The 18,114-nt window shown below is 49.9% G+C and overlaps 1 protein-coding gene across 2 annotated transcripts in view; it reads right to left on the minus strand.

Moving 5' to 3' along the window:
* The window catches only part of PAPPA2 (pappalysin 2), a 90,869-nt gene that overhangs the window by 69,831 nt on the left and 2,924 nt on the right, over window positions 1–18,114 (minus strand). For both annotated transcript variants that reach the window (XM_014874662.2, XM_088170349.1), the window contains exon 2: window positions 14,315–15,377. In XM_014874662.2, coding sequence (XP_014730148.2) covers window positions 14,315–15,377 — 1,063 coding nt within the window. The remainder of the gene's footprint in view (window positions 1–14,314; window positions 15,378–18,114) is intronic.

Below are 18,114 nucleotides of genomic sequence, written 5' to 3' on the forward strand. Positions count from 1 at the left end.
TTTGCTTTTCTGCCACATGCTGCTTTCCTCTCTGCATCTTGTTACAGCTCTGTTAACAGTTTACGTGCAGGGCAAGACGGCAGAGACCAATTTTAAGGCTGGCTGCATGTGGTACTCCTGTGTTTGGGGGCTGAACTGAGGGCACTCCCCTACTTGTGTTGAATACACAAGAATAAGCCTCAGGAGAGGTTAATCCCCAGCTATGCTCTCACAGCATGGTGGGCATCCTCAGGACACCAGTGTCAATGGAGTGCACATGTGCACTGAATGCTTGGATCACAGAAAAACACTGGATTTGTGATATTTGCACCCTGAAGGCAGGGCTGCCTCACTGCCTCACTCAGCTACTTGCTGTCACGCATGCATTGGGCACCAGAGCCTGTTCAAGGGCCTCTTGGGACGGCTGTGATGGGAATCCCAGCACATCTCCATGTGTCTGTGTAGGCTTTCCAGGCAGAACTGAGGTAACACCAGCCCTAGCATACCTTTGGAGGAAATAAGCTTTTTAAGAAATACTCAGGCACCAGCATTCTCAGCATTCTGTTCAAGTTGCTTTTCAGTTATAAAAAAAAATTTAAAACAATTTTAAAATGCTGACAGTTGTGACTATTTGATAGACGTGTAGTTATTCTCTCCTGAGCTCCTGGAGGAGTCAGTCCTGCACTGCAAAAAGCACTAAGGCCAACCACCAGTAACCCCAAGTGGTCAAGTGGTCCTGCTGCCTGGCACAGAACCCATTATAAAATAAAGTCGCACAACACTTGTTCTAGGGATAGATGTCTACACTCCATCCAGGAACAGGAACCCACATGTTCCTCTCCACCTGCCTCAAATTAAACTCTCTTAGGAAGGAAAGGGGTGATTCACTACACTGCCTCCTTCACTTCCATCACAAATACCGACCAACATCACTACATTGTTGGAGGGGAAGAGGTGTCTTTTCCATGAGTGACCTCTTGGAAGCATCTAGACATGGCCCCATAGCATAGACATCATCCCTAGCAAGAGATGTCTCAGGGAGATGACAACAGGAAGGAGTGCTGGATCAGGCACACACAGCAGAGGAATCCAGGGCTGTGGGAGGGAGCAGAGGGCTGTAGTGAAGCTGATTGAAGGAGGCATGAAGGAAGACAAACAAGGGAAGCATGGCCTCCGACTCAGCAGGGACTACCTGACCTCTCCTCCAAGGGGCATGGCAGCTTTGGGCTGACACTGGCAGCAAGCCTGGATCCTGAGAGCTGCTGCTGTCTGGCAGAGATGGCAAGCAGCAAAGGCCTAATCTGAAAGGACAGCTGGATCACAAAGCTTCCCATGCTTCTCTGCCAAGTCAAGACATGGGAGCCAGGGTTGGGACCCCTTCCTCCTGCATTGCTCTTCCCCCAACCTTGGTGCATGTCCTGAACTACTGTCCATTCTCAGAGGGCACATCAATGGGTCCCAGGTCTTTGGTCACTTCTGGGGATGGGCCTGCCAGAGCTGTAACCCTCCACCCCCAGTGCTCAGCAGGAACACAGGGTTGCTCCACTCCAGTTTTAGGATTGACACAGGTCTTGCCTCCCATGCATGATAAGAAGTGTGTCCAGCAGGACAAGGGAGAGGACCCTTCCCCTCTACTCTGCTCTTGCGAGACAGCACCTGCAGAGTGAGGTCCAGAGCTGGGGGTCCCAGAGCTGCTATGGGGCTGCCAGCATAAGGAAAATGTGGACCTGTCAGGATGAGCCCAGAGGAGGCCACAGAGGTGATCAGAGGGCTGAAGCACCTCTGCTGTGCAGACCTAGGCAACACAGGTAGCCCTGTGCCACCAAGAACCGATCCACAAATTTAGCATTACTTACAGCACTTCAGCCCTAAAGCATTATTTGTTTCTCTCAAACAACCAAACTCTACACATGCTTGAAATTTAATACAAAATAAGCTAAATGTTCCCAAAAAGCTCCTGCAGGAGTCTGGCTTTGAGTTCGTGTTAGCAGTAGTGATTCAACCTATGAACTTTTCTTTTCACCCCCTTAGGGAAGACAAATCCATGCAAGTCCCATAAACTTCCTGACTTATATGACAATTCTCATGTTGCTTAAGTATAATGGGCCATCAACTTTCCCCTGGGATAAATCTGGCCTGGCAAACTGTCTTTTAGTGCTCTACATCTTGGGGGAGTTGATAGCATTTAGGGTTTATTTTAATGGAGTCAGTAGCCATGATCAATTGTAAAAGCCCTATTTCCACGGAAATGGGAATTTAATAGATTTTTGAAAAGGCTGGTTATTGACCCAATGGGCCTTAATGGCTTAAAAACCATCTGATTGTAGTGTGTTTGAGTAAATGCGTATGATTTTCAAATGAATACTGGAATAGGTAGTAAAAACCCATTTAAATTGCAGGAACCTGGTCAATAGGGAGTTTCCATTTGCTTGTTTGGCTTTTCTATTTCTATCTGAGTGAATCATGGCCATCTCTTCCTCGGAGAGGCTCACCATTTCCTCACGGCTGAGATCATCCTAAAGCACGCAGCCCATCTGAGCCCCAGCAGGGTCTAGGGATGTCTTTCATTAGAGCAGTAATGATGCAGAGCCAGTCTCTCAGAACAGCCGGGCTCCCAGATGCTTCCACGGTGGGAACAGAGCATGCATTGACTATCTCTCATGGATGATGAACCCATTGCTCACAGGACAACTCCTTGGGAGGTGAAAAGATATGTGTGCCTCAGACTCTTGGATTTAAACTCAACCTACAGGCTTCCCAGCTGACAATCCTTCAGGGAAATTCCCAGGCAGAAATCTTGGTTTGTCTGGGGTTGACACGTATCAAAGACATCAATAGGAGCGAACTCCAAAGGGATGCACTAAATTGCTAAGAAGTAACCTTGGAAGCAATGGACAGACTAAACTCTGATATTTATTCCACAGAGCCTGTGAGCACTGACTGAAGCCCCCCTGCTCCAACTAGGATACGTATCTACAGTTATCACCCCCAAAAACCCTCCAAGGTCTACACCAAGGCTCAGCACAAGGCTGCAATTATTCCCCATTTTTCCCATCTGGAGCAGCTCTTTTCTGGCTGCCTTTTTTGTGAGGCTGCAGGAACACAGAAGCCCAAGATTTTTACCTGTTTGAACCAAACTGTGGGTTCAGCCACTACAAAGAGGAGATCCGAGGACTTGTGCAGTACAGCAGGGCTGGGCGAGGTTCACAGCAAGATCCCTTAGAATAAAGCAGAAAAAAACCCCAAGGACCTGAAAATTCCCAAATTTCAAAGGGACATCTGTTCTTCTGATCCCTCAAACCTTCACCTTCAAAAACCCAGTGAAGCAGCAATTAGAGATTTCAGAGCCACAGACTGTTGCCTCTTGTTCTCATCAGCGGAATAAGCAAAGGAGACAAACACTGCAGCTCTCCACCTGCTTCTACCCCAGTAATGTGTCTCCCACTTCCATGTTCAAGTATCATGGGTTGGTTTAGGTTGGAAATGACCTGAAAGGCCATCTCATTCCATCCCTCTGCCATTGGCAGGGACATTTCCATTAGACCAAGTTGCTCCAAGCCCTGTCCAATCAGGCCTTAAACACTTCCAGGGATGGGGCAGCCACAGCTTCTCTGAGACATCATCCTTGAAAATGTGGAAAGAGCTGTAGTTGCAGGGAGTTAGTAAAAAAAAATTCAAAAGAAAGAGTCAAAGATCCAGTTTGGAACCACTGAGGGGAAGGAAAAGACCTCTGTCTGGGAGAAAAACAGTGTAGCAGCAGCTCAGGGAAGGAGAGGAGTCCAGCTTTGCCGTCCAAAGCCCAGCATAAGCAGCATCCCAGCTCCAGCATCCACCAACAGCTTGGGAAAGACTTGCTATCCACAGCATGGAGTAAGCACTCACCTTCCTTTGGCAATGCCAATGCTGGCTGGAGTTACACAGCCTGTGGGAGAGAGGGCAAGCAAGAAGTAGCAGGGGAAATGGAGAAATATGTTTGCAGTCCTGTGCGGTTTTGGGAGGCAGAACTCAACGGTGGCAAGTTATTTTAGAGCCAGTTCCAAGCTAAACGAAGTCAGGGATGATTCCCTTTGTGTCTGGATTGTTTGCTTCAAAGCAAAATAAGAAAAACCATCCAGGCCAGGAAAATGTTTTACAGGTCTTTTTTGCCTAAGGTTGCACAGATCAGCCTTGTCCCACCTAAGCTACAAAAATAGACCTGTAAATCAGTTACATTACTTTTTGCCTAAAACGAAAGCATAAAGCAATGTTCCAAGCTTAGGGAGGCCTTATGGTTCTTGAACATAGCTCAGAGTCATCAGGAACCCAAACTTCACTACAATCAATTTTTATAGTGCAATTCACAATCTGCCGAGGTACGGAGAGGGGATAACACCAGTGGGTGTAGTTCTCCTGGTCTGCCCCGCCACTGCATGGGCTTCACATGGCTGAGCAGTGTCTCAGTGCCAGGAGGCTCATTAAAACCCTCCACACAGGGAACTGTGCAACCTTTGTCCTTGCATTTGGCCAGGACAGAGCGGCTTCATCTCCTTTCATTGAATGTCTCTCTTTCCTACCCAGAAACTGGGAGTCAGAAGGGCCAGATGCCAGCATTAATGCCAGCACCTCACTGCTGCATGACTGGGGGGAAGATGTCCAACATTTCTGTGCCTCAGTTTCCCTAGCTGATGATTTCCTTTGCCCACAGCACAGGCAGCTATTTGCAAGCATCTTGAAAGATGTGACCTCAGCTGTGCAGGGTTTTCACAGAAGCTCAGAGAAGTGAGGCACCCACATCTCACTGCTGTTCAAGGGAAAGCAAGTGTCCAGCTCTTCCCAAGTGTTTCCTCCTTTCTCACAGCACCCTGCTCCACAGGGCACATCTCAGCTACTGGGAAAGAGGAAGAGCAGTGGACTGGGTGAGATGGTGACGGTGACACTACATCATATGTGGCAGTGAGGATTTGCCACAAGCTGCCTAAAGCCAAAGAGCTGAGACTGATGCACATGACCTTCAGCACCAGGCCTCAGCATTTGGAGTGTGTGGAGATCCATGCCATAATCAGGCATGGATCCAACCAAGGCTGGAGAGAAACATGGACTGACGTGTATCAGGAGGCAGCTTGGTCACCTCCTGACAGAAGGCTTGGCTGGAAGAGAGGGACCAGACCACAAACTTGTTTCTGTATGGATGCAAAAGAAAGAACCCCGAGCTTGAGGCTATCTCCAAAAACAGCCAAAGTGACAAGAAAAAAAAAATTAAAAAATCAGTCTCTCTTTTCTATCCAGCCTCCCTGACAAACAGGGCAGCAGAAAAGGCACCACAGACACTGCAAGGTTGGGGAAGGATTTCTGCTGGTGCCAGACAAGCCTGCAGCCAGCTACAAAGGGCATCCCCATCCACCAACAGAGCAGCATAGGTAATAAAAGGGTGGCAGAAGACCAGGGTGCCACACTTCCAGCCCCTGGCCTGTCATTTCTGTTCAGATTCCTGGGCACTAGCAGGGTAAGGATGTTTTAACAGGCCTTACAGCAGTGGATCAAATTGCTGAGCAAGGATGATGCTCCCAGGGCATTAAGCTAATTGTCCAAGAGGAACCACACAACCCTGTGGTCAATAAGCCCCTCCTCGTGCACTCTTCACCATGATGGCAATGTCTAGTCTTCCCAAAAGATCCAAAACTTTGCTACATTCACCGTAAACTTCTCACTGCAGGGCAAAATCTTGCAACCATAATATTGGTCAGGAAAGGGATTGAGACAAAGGAAAAGAAATCTGCTCAAGTCAAACATCTCCAACTTGCTTTTTATATGCATATATATATTTGGTTTTTTTAGGGTAAAACCAAGTCTCAAGCCTCCAACTTATTTTTAGATCCAGGCAAATGGGTGCCCCAGTCAGAACACAAAGTGCACAAGCCAGTATTCTAAAAATGCCTTCTTCACAGATATAAAAAGGACTATGAGATAATTTATTGAAGAAATTCTGTAGTGTAACAATCATACATTAACAGAAAAAAACAAAAACCAAGGCTGCCTCTCATCCCCAGCACATCCCTTGTGAGGCAAGTCACAAATATTCAGCATCTTTATCCTTCTTAAAGCTTCCAAAACAAGTCCTCTGCTTCACACCATCTCAGTGGGTTTGGGTGATGCTGGATTCATTCCCTCTCACCCCACTGTCCTCTGGAAAGAGGCAGTTTTATTTCCTAAATAACAGTAGTGGCTGGGCCAAGGAAAACTAAAAGGAGTATGTTCACTTAAGGACTCCCCTGGCCATAGCACAGGCTGCCAACTCAACACAGATTAAATCACCCCAGAGACCTTGTCAGTGCCAGCTGATGGGATGTCCCTCCAGATGGCTGCCAAGCTGCTGCCACCTCAGTTCTTGGGGTCTCACAGGCCTGGCCAGGGTCTTGGCTGGTGTCTTCCACCCACAGGCATGGGTACAGTAGGATGAGGAGGAGCCCTGGGGAGGCCTAACAAAGACTGACCCCTCCCAGCCATCGGACACATGCTGTTCCTTCACAATTGCAATCCCAACACAATCGGCCCCCCTCAAGTGAGCCCCCAAGTTGGTGGTGTTTTTGAGAACAATAGCTCACATCTGGGACAGCTATTTTTCCCAAAAGCACCCAGGCTGCCTACAGCCACTGGGCAGGGGTCCTGTGCCCTCGCTCACACGCAGATCATGTTCTCCCTCTCCCACAGAGATGTGGTCACCCCTGGGGGGAACCGAGCAGGTTCCTCCAGGAACTCACTGCCTGGCAGCTCCATGCCCCACAGGAAGGTTGATGGGAGTGAGTGAGACACCCTCCCACAGAGGCTTGTTGGAAATTAACCCCTGAGCTTTCTACCTTGGCAAGAAAAGAAGTGCATTACTGTGATTTTATTTCCTAATTTATCACCCCAAAAAAAGCAGGGAAGATTTGTGCACATCAACAAGATGGGACTGGGAACCACCCCTTGGAGCTAGACACCTCTACACTCTCGTGCTGCTCTTCCAGACCTGTGGGGTAACACAACAAAGCTCTGGCCTCTCCAAAAGGGTGTATCACATGGAGCCCTCTGCCTTTGAAAGGTGCTCCCAAGAGCCTGCATGTGCCTTTGGACAGCAGCACCTTCATGCTTAGTTATTTCCCTCTGCAAAGAAGTAATTTCTGCAGTCCCACTGCCCTCCAGTTGCTGGATGGGCTGAGTCAGACCCTGGTATGCCACCTGTGCCTTAGAGGGAGTCTCCATGCTGGAGCTACCACCACCACCTCCTCTACCATAGCAATGCAGTCTCTCACCATCCCAAGTCCCCTCTCTTGGCAGTAAAATTCCACTGCTGGGTTCCTGTAACTAAGCAGTGGTAACATGACAAATACTCCCAAATAAGAGTTTATCTATCTAAATACTATCCAACACACTTTGAGAAGATCAAAAGCAAATCTGGGGTCTTTTTCCCCAAGCTAGGGCTGTGTTTGGGTTGAGGCACCTTCACGTGGGTGTAGCCCCCAAATCCCATCACAAGTAAGCAACTTGGGATACCCTGATATAATGGGCTCTATGAAAAATAGTCCCTTCTATTTTTGCTAAACTTTAAAACTGTTAATCCATAGGAAAGCTCAAAGAGAAGGAACTTTCCTACAAGGAAAGGCGGTTTTCCAATGAGCTCAAATCCAAGCACTCACAAAACTTTAAAGCATCCACCAACAAATCATCAGGCTCCAGAAAAAAGTCCTGTTTACTCCTGTATCCCCACAGTCCCAGCAGGTGTACCAGAGAGTAGAAGCAGCAAGCTCAGAAGCCAGTGAACCCATCACTGCCACTTTTGGTGTCTCCAAGGCACTCCCCTCCTCACCACTTTAAAGCCCCATGCCCAGCACTTGAGACTTTGCTTTTTGGATACACTAGGACAATATTTGGCCATATGCCATAGGACTCCAAGAGGTACCAGAAAGGAGCTCAAAAGCAGCCAGAGCTCAGGTTCTGAGAACCTCCTAACCATACACTCCTCACGAGACCAACATAGTCTCTGCCACTCCACAGACAGCAAAAATCACTGCAAATCCTCTCTTCCATCCAGTCTTCAAGCAACCAACCACCACAAGCAGCAGACACCTATCATCTCCACATAAATACGGTCTCTGCAACAGCACCAGCGGCCTGAGGTTGTACGCAAGGTATTGACTTTTTGTAGTAACTTTGCATATACCTGCCCTCTTTCACAGTAAGAAAGAACTACTAAGGCTTCCTGTAGCAAGGGAAGAAGGAGAAGGGAGTAGTTAATTTTAATGCTGTTTTAGCATCTGGTTGGGATTAAGGCCTAGGCAGCTCAGCTCTGGCCCCAAGATACCTCATTGCCTCACCTGCTCTCTATTTGACACCCTTTATGCTCTCAGGTCCAACCACATTCAGCTGAACATCTCCTGACAAGGGGCTGCTCAGGTGTGAGCAGGGATAGCACAGAGTGATTCCTTCTTCCTAGTGGTTATCCACCAGAGACTTTTAGTGAGGTTAATCTGGATCAGCTTTTGAATACAAGGCTTAAACTGCAGGAGGCTCCCAACATCCTTAGCCAATTAAGCACAAGTTCCTTACAGGGAGGCCAGCTAGGCTTGCGTTAAAGCCCATCAAGTGTCCAGTTGATCAGGTACATTTTAACATCACAGCTTTGGTCATCCCAGCAGAGGCCACCAAGCCTGGAGACATCAGGAATTTTTCACTTCCTTTTGTCACTTTGGCTATTTCTGCCATTACTTTGGGCAGCAACGTGAAAGGCCCAGCAGCTCTGCACTTACCCACTTCGCTCTCCAGACTCCCCTCCGGTTTTTCTTTTCACATTAACTGTGTCGAACACCAGATTCTCACTAAGTGCCGGAGGGGGACCCTCGCTGAGTGTTAATTGCTGCTAATGAGCTGTTGCTGCTTTCCTTCCAAGAGCACCAATTACAGCAGCACTCAAGCTCTGCAAGAAGATGGAAGCCTGCAGAAAGTTAAGGCAACTTTTATTCCAGACCCTGACATTGGACTGCCCAGCAACTCCTGGAAAGTGCTTGAAGTTGGGATAAAACTGGGTGAAGGATGATAGCAACTCTCCCGATGTTGTCTGTCCCCTTGTTCCTCATAAGGTAGATGAGGGGTGAATGAGAAGTCTGTGACTTGTTTCCCATGTCTCCTGTTGGGGTGCCTTGCAGGAACGTCTATACACAGCCCTCTACCTGAGTTTTTGCTTAAGTCTCACTCCAGCCACAAATGCACAGTCCCACTGGTGGGTTTCACCCATGGATGGGGGCCCAGTTGGCTCATAGCACAGCAGGACTTGTTCCATGTGGTACCAGAGGAGGTGCAGGAGGGACTCAGCAATGTGTTTCAGTGCCCATTGATATAATTTCGGCATCAACCTTTATCCCAGCTTTTGCCTCGGCCACAGTTGGCTCATTTCCCACCAGAGTTTTCACAGAACCCTGGTGTCATAGTTTGGATTTGTCAATTTAAATATACTCATTTTCCGTTGTGAGACAGAACCAGGAGCAAAAGCAAGGCAGGCCTAAAACTTAAAGGGTATAAAAAGAAATTTATTAACTACACAAAGGAAAAAAGAAAACAGTAAATTCAGAACGAGATTTTCAGACCACTCCCTCCTCCCATTCCTTCTTAACAACAACATACAAAGACACTTCAGTCAGTTCCCCACTTAAACAATCTTATTCAGTTGACTTCAGAGAGTGCTTCCTCCTGTTTGGCTACAGGGATTCCTTTCCCAAGAGGGGAAAGAAACAGTTTTCCTTAGACTTCACTTTCACGAATAGCAGCCGCCTGGGAATATGCAATCGTGGCACTCCTCCCAACTTCACAGCCTTCCCAGAGCTGTGCTTGTGGGCCATGTCACACTCACGGGGTATTACTTTTAAGAATGAACTGTTCCAAAGCAAAGGTTCTCTTCATCTCTACTCTCTGTTCATGCTTCACCCTCAGAAAACCGAGATCCCCTTCTTTCCTCGGGGGAAAAAGATTATCCACACAGGTGTTTTTGGTCAAATGATCTATCACATGGAACACTTCAACCCCCCATGTTTTCTCCACAGTTTATAGGAATTTTCAGTTCATCCCTACAACTTGCAAAAGGATTTTCAGCCATCTTAACAGCATCTCCTCATTCTCCTTCCATCTAAAAAACCTAGCTCCTGCTTCGCTGACTTTGGAGTATCTCCTTTTATTCTCCCTCATTCCAAGAAGGATCGAGGTCTGCAAGTCTTATCCGAGCACTAAAGAGTTAAAGTTTCACACAGAAGCTTCAGCGGCTAGGCCAGGCCCAGGCCATGCTGGGTGAGGGGCGGCTGAGATCTCGGTCAGCCTTTCTGGGGCTTGGCTGCAGCCCCACACTGCCCATGGCCACCCCTGCTTCCAGACAGGGCCCGGCTGCCTCCCCCAGGCCGTGCGGGGGCTGGGCAGGCCCGGCCCTTCCGAAACTGCTCCGAGCCAGCAGCAGGGGCCGGGCACCCCCATAGCCGCGGGCCCATGGGGGAGGAAGCCGGGCTAAGGTCTCATCAATGAGCCTTTCCTCCCCCCGGCCATCGGGTCCCCTGGTTTGCAAACGGGGCCCAAGCGGCCTCCCGAGCTTCCCTATGGGAGGGAACCCAGGAGACTGGTGTTACCAGCTCAGCCACCGGAAATAAAAGAGAGCTTTTTCCCGCGTTACCCCCTTCAAAAAGTGTTTTCACGGAGCAAACTAACTTTCTCCAATTGGTTCCTCAGGCTGTCAATAACCAAACCAGCCCCCAATTGGTCCCATCAACTCACAGAGGAAGTTCTCATAGAAAAAAAACCTCTCGGAGTCTATCCTCCCCCAGGTGTAACCAGCACACCTGACATGGTGTGGGCTGGAAAAGATCTTAAAGATCAACTCATTCCAACGCCCTTCCAAAAGCATTGGAAGGTGTCCCAAAGGCAGAGACACTTTCCACTATCCCAGGTTGCTCCCAGCCCTGTCCAACCTGGCCTTGGACACTTCCAGGGATAGGGCAGCCACAGCTTCTCTGGGCAACCTGTGCCAGGGCCTCACCACCCTCATAGGGAAGAATTTCCTCCTAATATCTAATCTAAACCTGACCTCCTTCAGCTGAAACCCATTCCCCCTTGTCCTGTCACTACATACCCTTCTAAAAAAGTTTTTAATAATCCTTCTTTCCAGTTCTCACTTCGCTCCCCTGGGTGAGGGTATAAGCTGGCACCAGCTGTAGCCCTGGAAGTATAATGAGATGTTCACCAGCTAAGAAGCACTGTTCCTCAGCTCTTTCCTCTCATTTACCTCTCTCTAAGATGCAGTCCAAGAGGGAATTTTAAATCAGGAATGTGTTAAGATGGAAAAAGCTTTTGCTTGAGTGCTTAAAATTGTGAAGGACAAGACATGATGTTGAGACTCTTCACCAAAATATATTGAATCTGTCTACAATGCTGGTAAGAAATTGCCCAGCATCTCACTCTGACTTTCTCAATTCAATTATTTTTGGCTGTAGTAAGAAACATTCACATTAAACCCACTCTTTGTGAAAGCCTTGAAATGAAGTAGAGATTATTTAATCCATGAAAAAAGATCCTAAGATTTTTGGTCTTGCCATCTTGATCTGAAAGGAGATGCAGAGATCACCTGCAGTGGGTGCTCCCTCTCTCCTTGTTGTCCCAAAGCCATAGCCCCCTCCTGGGCTCTGGCACAGGTATGAGGAAACAGAGAGGTCTGAGTGAGCAGCAGCCAGCTTGCTCTCCTTCAGTTACAGACCCAAAGCTGTTGTTTGCATCAAAGCACCTGGCTCCTGTTGTGCCGCCTTTCTGCAGTTTGTTAAATTTTATTTCACGTTATTTCTCCCATTTTGGCTTCCACCCTAAAAATCCTTCTGTAAGTTTGCCAGCTGCCCTGCTCATTTAAGTATAATCCCTTACAGCAAATGCAGCAGCACTCAGCGGGAGTTCTGCCTGAACAAAACCCCTCAGGCTAAAGTCCCCAGCTTCTCTGTCTTGGGGTTCACCCACCAATTTTAGGGGAACACCACGAACCTGGCCATGCTTTTCAACAAGCACAAGTTCACCTTGGTTTTTCCTAAACACACACTACTAGTTTCCCAGTAGTTTTCCTACAAACATCTATATATCCTTCCCCAGAAACCATCCTTAGTAGATGAGCACAAGGAGGGTGGATGTCCAACAGCATCACCAGATTGGACAGGGCTTTGAGCAATCTGGTCTAGTGAAAGGTGTCCCTGCCCATGGCAGGAGGGGTGGAACTGGATGCACTTTAAGGTCCTTCCCACCCAAACCATTCAATGACTCCTTTTTCCTGTGATCTCTGAAGACGCCAGCCAAAAGCAGCTCAGAAGACCTCAGCAGCTGCAGGATTCAACCCATGCCCCCTCATTTCCCAAATGCCAGGCACACTGGATTTAATTTTTCTGAGTTTAGCCTACAATCAATCATTCTTGTCCTCTGCACAGACCAATCAGTTCTGCAGAAAGAAAATTGCAAAAGATTTGTTATTTTCCTAGTGTTCCCATTTTCCCATTCCTTTCCCACAGAAGCAAGGGCTTTTTTTTGTTTTGTTTCCCAACTTTAAGGGGAAAATCCTGACAAATGGAAGCCCTGATTCATACCAGCAAAAATTTGGCCTTTTTCAATTTAAGGTGGAGCCCTTCTTGTCTGAGGATGAAAACATTTCTCTAACTATACACAGAAGCAAGGACTGAGCCTTTGCCCTGCCGAGGCAAAGGCCAAGTGGTGTTGGGTGCTGATGGCCACCACAAGTGGAGAGCTGTTGTGCAGACTTTTCATCTGCTCCATGATCAGGAAAGCACTGCCACACTGCTTCACAGCATGGGAAACAAGGGGACAGGTGGCCACAGGGTGGCAACGGTGGCTGACACCAAAGAGACTTCCAGAGGTGGGAAAACATTTGGGGAGGGTTGCCTGGGCAGGGACACGGTGTGATGCCTCTCTGTGTCACTGGGATGCATTGGAAGAAAGGCTCCCCATCCTCCTGTGTTAGGGTAACTTAAGGATGGGTGAGAAAGACTCAGGAAGGAGGAGGGAAAGTGCTGCTTCTCTCTATCACGACTGTCCAAACAGACACTTGCTTCCCTCCTTCCTCCGTGTCCTGCCTGGAAAGGAGCAGAGAGAAGAAGCAGACTTGGGAAAAGGGGATTTATGGCTACAGCCTATCTGCTCCCACAGCCCAGGGAAAGAAAAGCAAAGGAGAAAGAAGATCAAAGGACAGATGTGTCCCTAAAACTCTCTCTTGCAACTTTTCTTGATAGATGCTGCCATCTGTGCTGCACTGCTCCTGCTCCAGTGGGCACCTCTGCCTGTCACCGGGACCCAACAGCAGGGAATGAATTTTCTCTGACACTGAGACAGAAACAGCTTTAAATAAAACAAAGAAAAAGGAAAAGCCATGAATTTTTTTTCTCCCTTCCCCTTCTCCATGCAGAAAGTACACGTAACAGAGCCCTGAGTGCTGGAAGCCATCAACAGGGCTGTCGGCACTTCAGAGGCTCCAGCAAGGAGGGCAGGTGGGTGCAAGCCACCAACTGCACCAAGGACAGTGTTCCGAAAAACTCAAGGTTCCCCATCATGCAAATGGGTCTTCCTGTCCATTCCCCCCCCCCACCCCCCGCCATTGCTGACTCCAAAGAGCCCTGAGGAGAGCCCGGGGGAGAGCCAGGGTCCCCAAATACAGCATGTTGATGCTCCATTGGTTTTAGTTAACGTGGCTTTTCAAAGTAATTTGCACCTGCAGCACACAGTAAAGGCACACATCCTCTTCCAAACAAGGGAATCTCCTTGAGGGTATCCCCCCCCGGGACAAGATTCAGGAAGGCTGAAGCACACCCACAATACTTTTCCAAATCCTGCATCATTCCTAGCACTGCTGGGTTGCCTCCTTCTCCCCAGTGCAACACTCAAGGCATTTTGAGCACAAATTAGGAAATCAGACTTTAGATACATCCAGGGAAGGTGGGAACGGGTAGAAATTCCCCAGCTACATGCCACGCAGGGGATAGGGTAAGCAATATCCTTTGCAGGGGCTGCTCTGCCCACTCCAGGGAAGCCCACATTCCCACTGGCATGTAACCAGAGGCTGCACTGGGAACTCCCCTGGGGGGAAAAAACACTTGCTGACAGGGTTTCCCAGAGGGGTGCCATGTCACACTGTAGGATTTACTTCTTTTTATGGTAAACACACCCACCCCATGGGAAAATGCCCCTCTACCTTCCCACACTGGAAAGCCACTGGTCAGAAGCAATATCGAGGTGCAGAACAGGCGCTGGGGAGAGGGCGCATCCCATCCCTTGACATATCACCCCCCACAAGCGCCACGCCTACCGCTGGGGCGAGTCAGGGTCGAAGCAGGTCCTGGCCACGTCGGTGGCCCGCGGATCGCAGCAGTCGCCATCATCGAAGTCATCCAACATGTTGTTGCACTCCATGTGACAGACGCCGTCGCGGCGCTTCCAGGAGAAACAGCGCCCGGGCCTTCGGCAGTCCCCGCCATCGTAGCCAGTGAGGGGATGCTCGCACTCGGGGTCACAGCGCTCGTTCCCCACCTTGCTGGGCTCGCAACCCAGGAGGACAGCGCGGCGGCGCAGAGAGGAGTTGTGTACCTCCAGCAAGCTGAGCTGCCAGGAGATGTTGTAGGGCCGGAAAGCTTCACTCAGAGCCCGGTGCTGCCGCCAAATCTGCTCCCAGCTGACCGTCGGCCGCCCGCCATCATCCTCCGCCAGGTTCACCACGCGGTACCGCACCACCTTCCAGCTCCGCAGCGGCCAGTGCTGGTTGTAGTGGGAGACCAGCTCCACATTATCGCAGGCAGTCTGCCCACAGGCAGGGGGACCCAGCGGCCGCAGGATGGGGGATGGTGGGGACAGCAACACCCACTGCTGGGGGTAGGCACCCTCCCGAAAAGGCATCCAACATTCCTCCGGGGTGGCAAAGCCAGCGGCCAGAGCCAGCCCAGCCGTCTCCTCAGCCACCTCCTCTAGAAAGGAACGCTGGAGGTGAGATTGGGATAGGGCACCATGCCACAGAGCCAGCCCAGCCAGATGTCCCCGGAAAGTGTGGGTGGTCCCCCAGGCGTCCCCTCCCAGCAGCAGCGTGCGACAGGAGGACATGAAGGCACTGTGCAGTGGTCCTTCCTGCCCGCTGGAACGGCCGACCCGCACCCCATCGACGTAGAGGGCCATCCACCGCCCATCATAGCTGGCGGCCAGGTGTGTCCATGCCTCAGGGCGGTAGCGGTGGTGGGAGGTCACCTCGGTGGCAGTGGCTGCCCGGTCCGTGCGGAGGGAGAAGAAGAAGCGGGCATCCTTCTTGCCGCTGAGCTGCAGGGCACGGATACCCAGCGCCCAGCCCTTGTCGCTTGCTGAGTGCGAGCAGTTGTTGAAGACACCTGCAGCAGGTCGGGGACAGGGATGGAGAGAGAGAGGAGAGCTGTTAAGGACCAGACAGCATCACCACTCCTCCCTGGAGCACAGGCTGGGTCCTCGGCAGCAGGTAAATGAAAGTGCCCAGAGGCTGGGCAGTGTCACCCACCAGGAGTGACACCCTAGCCCCCATTCAAAATCATTTGGATGAGTAGGTGGAGTAGCCAGAAAGAATGGCAGAGCCAGAGAGGCAGGATGGAGAGGGGAAGAAGAGCGTGGATGGGAGGAGAGGCTGAAGAGTGAGGTATTTCTGAGTTGCTCTCTGTAGGAGTGCTCCAGCAGGATGGGATTAGAGGCTAAGCTTTTTATCTGTGAGCCAAAGCTTTTAAGAATTAGAGCATAGCGACCCAAAGCAATACAGGCTCCTCCAGGGAGTGCTTCCCTAACAGCTTCCAGGCAGATTTACAGCTCTCATTTATGCTCCAGTTTCCCTCCCAGTCATGCATCCAGTGCTGGTGGGAGAGGGTTGGAGAGGGCTATGCTGCCTCTAGCCTGGCGAATGCACTCCTCAGCCCCTAAGGTCACCTGAACATAAATCCATTCCCAGGAATAGCCTCTCCCTCTGCACCCAAGCATGTTACAAACCTGTTTTAGGCTGGCAAGACCTGGAGCTGTGCTGACTTTCCCCCAGACTGCTGAGTGCCACGGCAAAGAACCAGAGGCTTGCAGGCAGGGAATGCCCTTGGGAATCAGTGGCCATAAGGCACTCAAACGCTGGCAAGGATAAAGGGACCTGCTGCTTGAAATAAACGTCTCTGGGCTCTTAACCACCACAGCCAGGACGTTCATGCAGGTCATTGGCTAAGGTGAATGAGTTTGAATTCACTCTTTGAGCAACCAGTGGTGTCTTCTGCTCTCCCATTCATCACCCCAACAAACAGTGTCCCAGTGCTGACAAAACCTGCTGCTATGCCTAGAGACCCTTTTTAGGTCCCTGCTGCGGTATTTCTTATTCTTCATTCTGCTTTTCCGCCTGCATGGATTCTCCTGCCCCTCTGTGCCATTCCCATCACATACACTGCCTGCCCATCTTCATGCCATCAGGACCTTGTGGTCCAAAACAAAGCACTTCTGCCTGTGTCACTGTCTTGCCTGCTCCTGGGGATGCCCCACCTGCTGCCAGAATTGCGAAGAGGCCAGTAGAGAGAAGCAGAGGTGTAGAACAGAAGGAGCTCCAGGAGTAGGATCTCCTGGCTCTTACCCAGGGGATGTGTCTGAAGTCGGGTTACCATGACCCCATGTTTCCCCCTTATAAACACTGGAAAAGGTCACCCCAGGAAGCAGCATCCCTCCCTCCATCCATCACGAAGGGCAAGGCGGGTGGTGGCCTCTAAACCATTCCACAGCTGTAACCACCCTAGGCATGGATCCCTGTCCCTGCTCACTACAAAGGCAGCCACGCACAAAGCCTCCCTGGGCGGATGGGCTTTGGCCAACTCTTGTTTTCTGTGGATTGTGAAAGGGAAGCAGAAAGACCAGGGGAGAAGCCAAAAAGCAGGAGGCGAGCAAAGGAGCCTTGCAGAAGTGAGAAGGCAAAGTCGGAGAGTACTTTTGGGCTGGGTGCTGGCTGAAACATGCTGAGATCTGCACACTCAAAAGCCATCTTTTGGTCCTCACTGGGATTGAGGAAACAGGGCTTGGTACCTTCTCTCTTGGGAAAACTCATGTAGTTTACCTTGAAATGATTCCAAGTGCCCCATATTTGATTAAACCCCAAGATAAAAATGGGAAAAAGAGCATCAGTGGTGGAACAGCCCCTGGGTGAGTGTAAGCTATCATCCTTGCAAACCCATGCTGGAGCCAAGATTTGCCTGGCAGTGCCTGCTGAATTCAACACTGGCCAAAAGAAATTTAAGTGAGCCCAGAACCAGGTATAAGGATTTCATCAAAGTCCTTGAAGGTATGTAAGTAAGGCCAAGGTCAGCTCTACAACAGGGGAGGAAAATCAGTAAAGCAGCATCTGGTGCATCCTAGATGTGGCCATGGATGACATCTCCAGCAGCAGCGAAGGTTCTGCAGGCAAAGCAGCATGTCCCACAGCCAGCAGCCATTGCAGAATAGTGTCACAAAAAAGGCCTATCACCAGGTCCTGGCATCTCTCAAGGGCTTTCATGAGAAATCATCAGGGAAGAAGTTTTAAGACCCCAGAGTTTGCCAAGGAGCTTGGTATTTTGTCCTGAATCAACCCACCAGAAGGGAAAGCTATTTGTAGAAGAAGCGTGAGGTATCTCCTCAGCAGCTCTAAATACAACTCTGCCTCTGTTCCTTCAGGCAGGAAAGGGGAGCTCTAGTCTGGTTTATGCTGTTTACCTGTGACTTAGGGAAATGCATCTGGGGGTTGAAACAAGAGTTGCTGGCAACAGTGCAAATAAATTTGAAAAGGAAGGTACCTGGAAGGCCATGGAAAAAAAGCCCACAAAGAGATCAAGTGTGCCCCTTTGTAAGGACCACACTGCAAGCAGCCTCTCCCACTGAGGCTACAAGTTTTGCAGCACAAAGAATAGCTTTCAGTCATGCTTTGAGACCCAGATACTGGGGGAAATTTTCTGCTAAAGCTCCAGAGGGTCTGACAAAGGCTGGAAGCCTCTAGTCATGGTCACCCCTCAGGGTATGCAGTGGGAACCAGTTCAGGCACCCAAGGAGGACATCTGGATTTAGACACAGCAGATGTTTGGGATGGTCTCTGGAGGAGGATCTGACCCA

The sequence above is a fragment of the Sturnus vulgaris genome, chromosome 9 (assembly GCF_052056855.1).
Source record: "Sturnus vulgaris isolate bStuVul1 chromosome 9, bStuVul1.hap1, whole genome shotgun sequence".
Classification (NCBI taxonomy): domain Eukaryota; kingdom Metazoa; phylum Chordata; class Aves; order Passeriformes; family Sturnidae; genus Sturnus; species Sturnus vulgaris.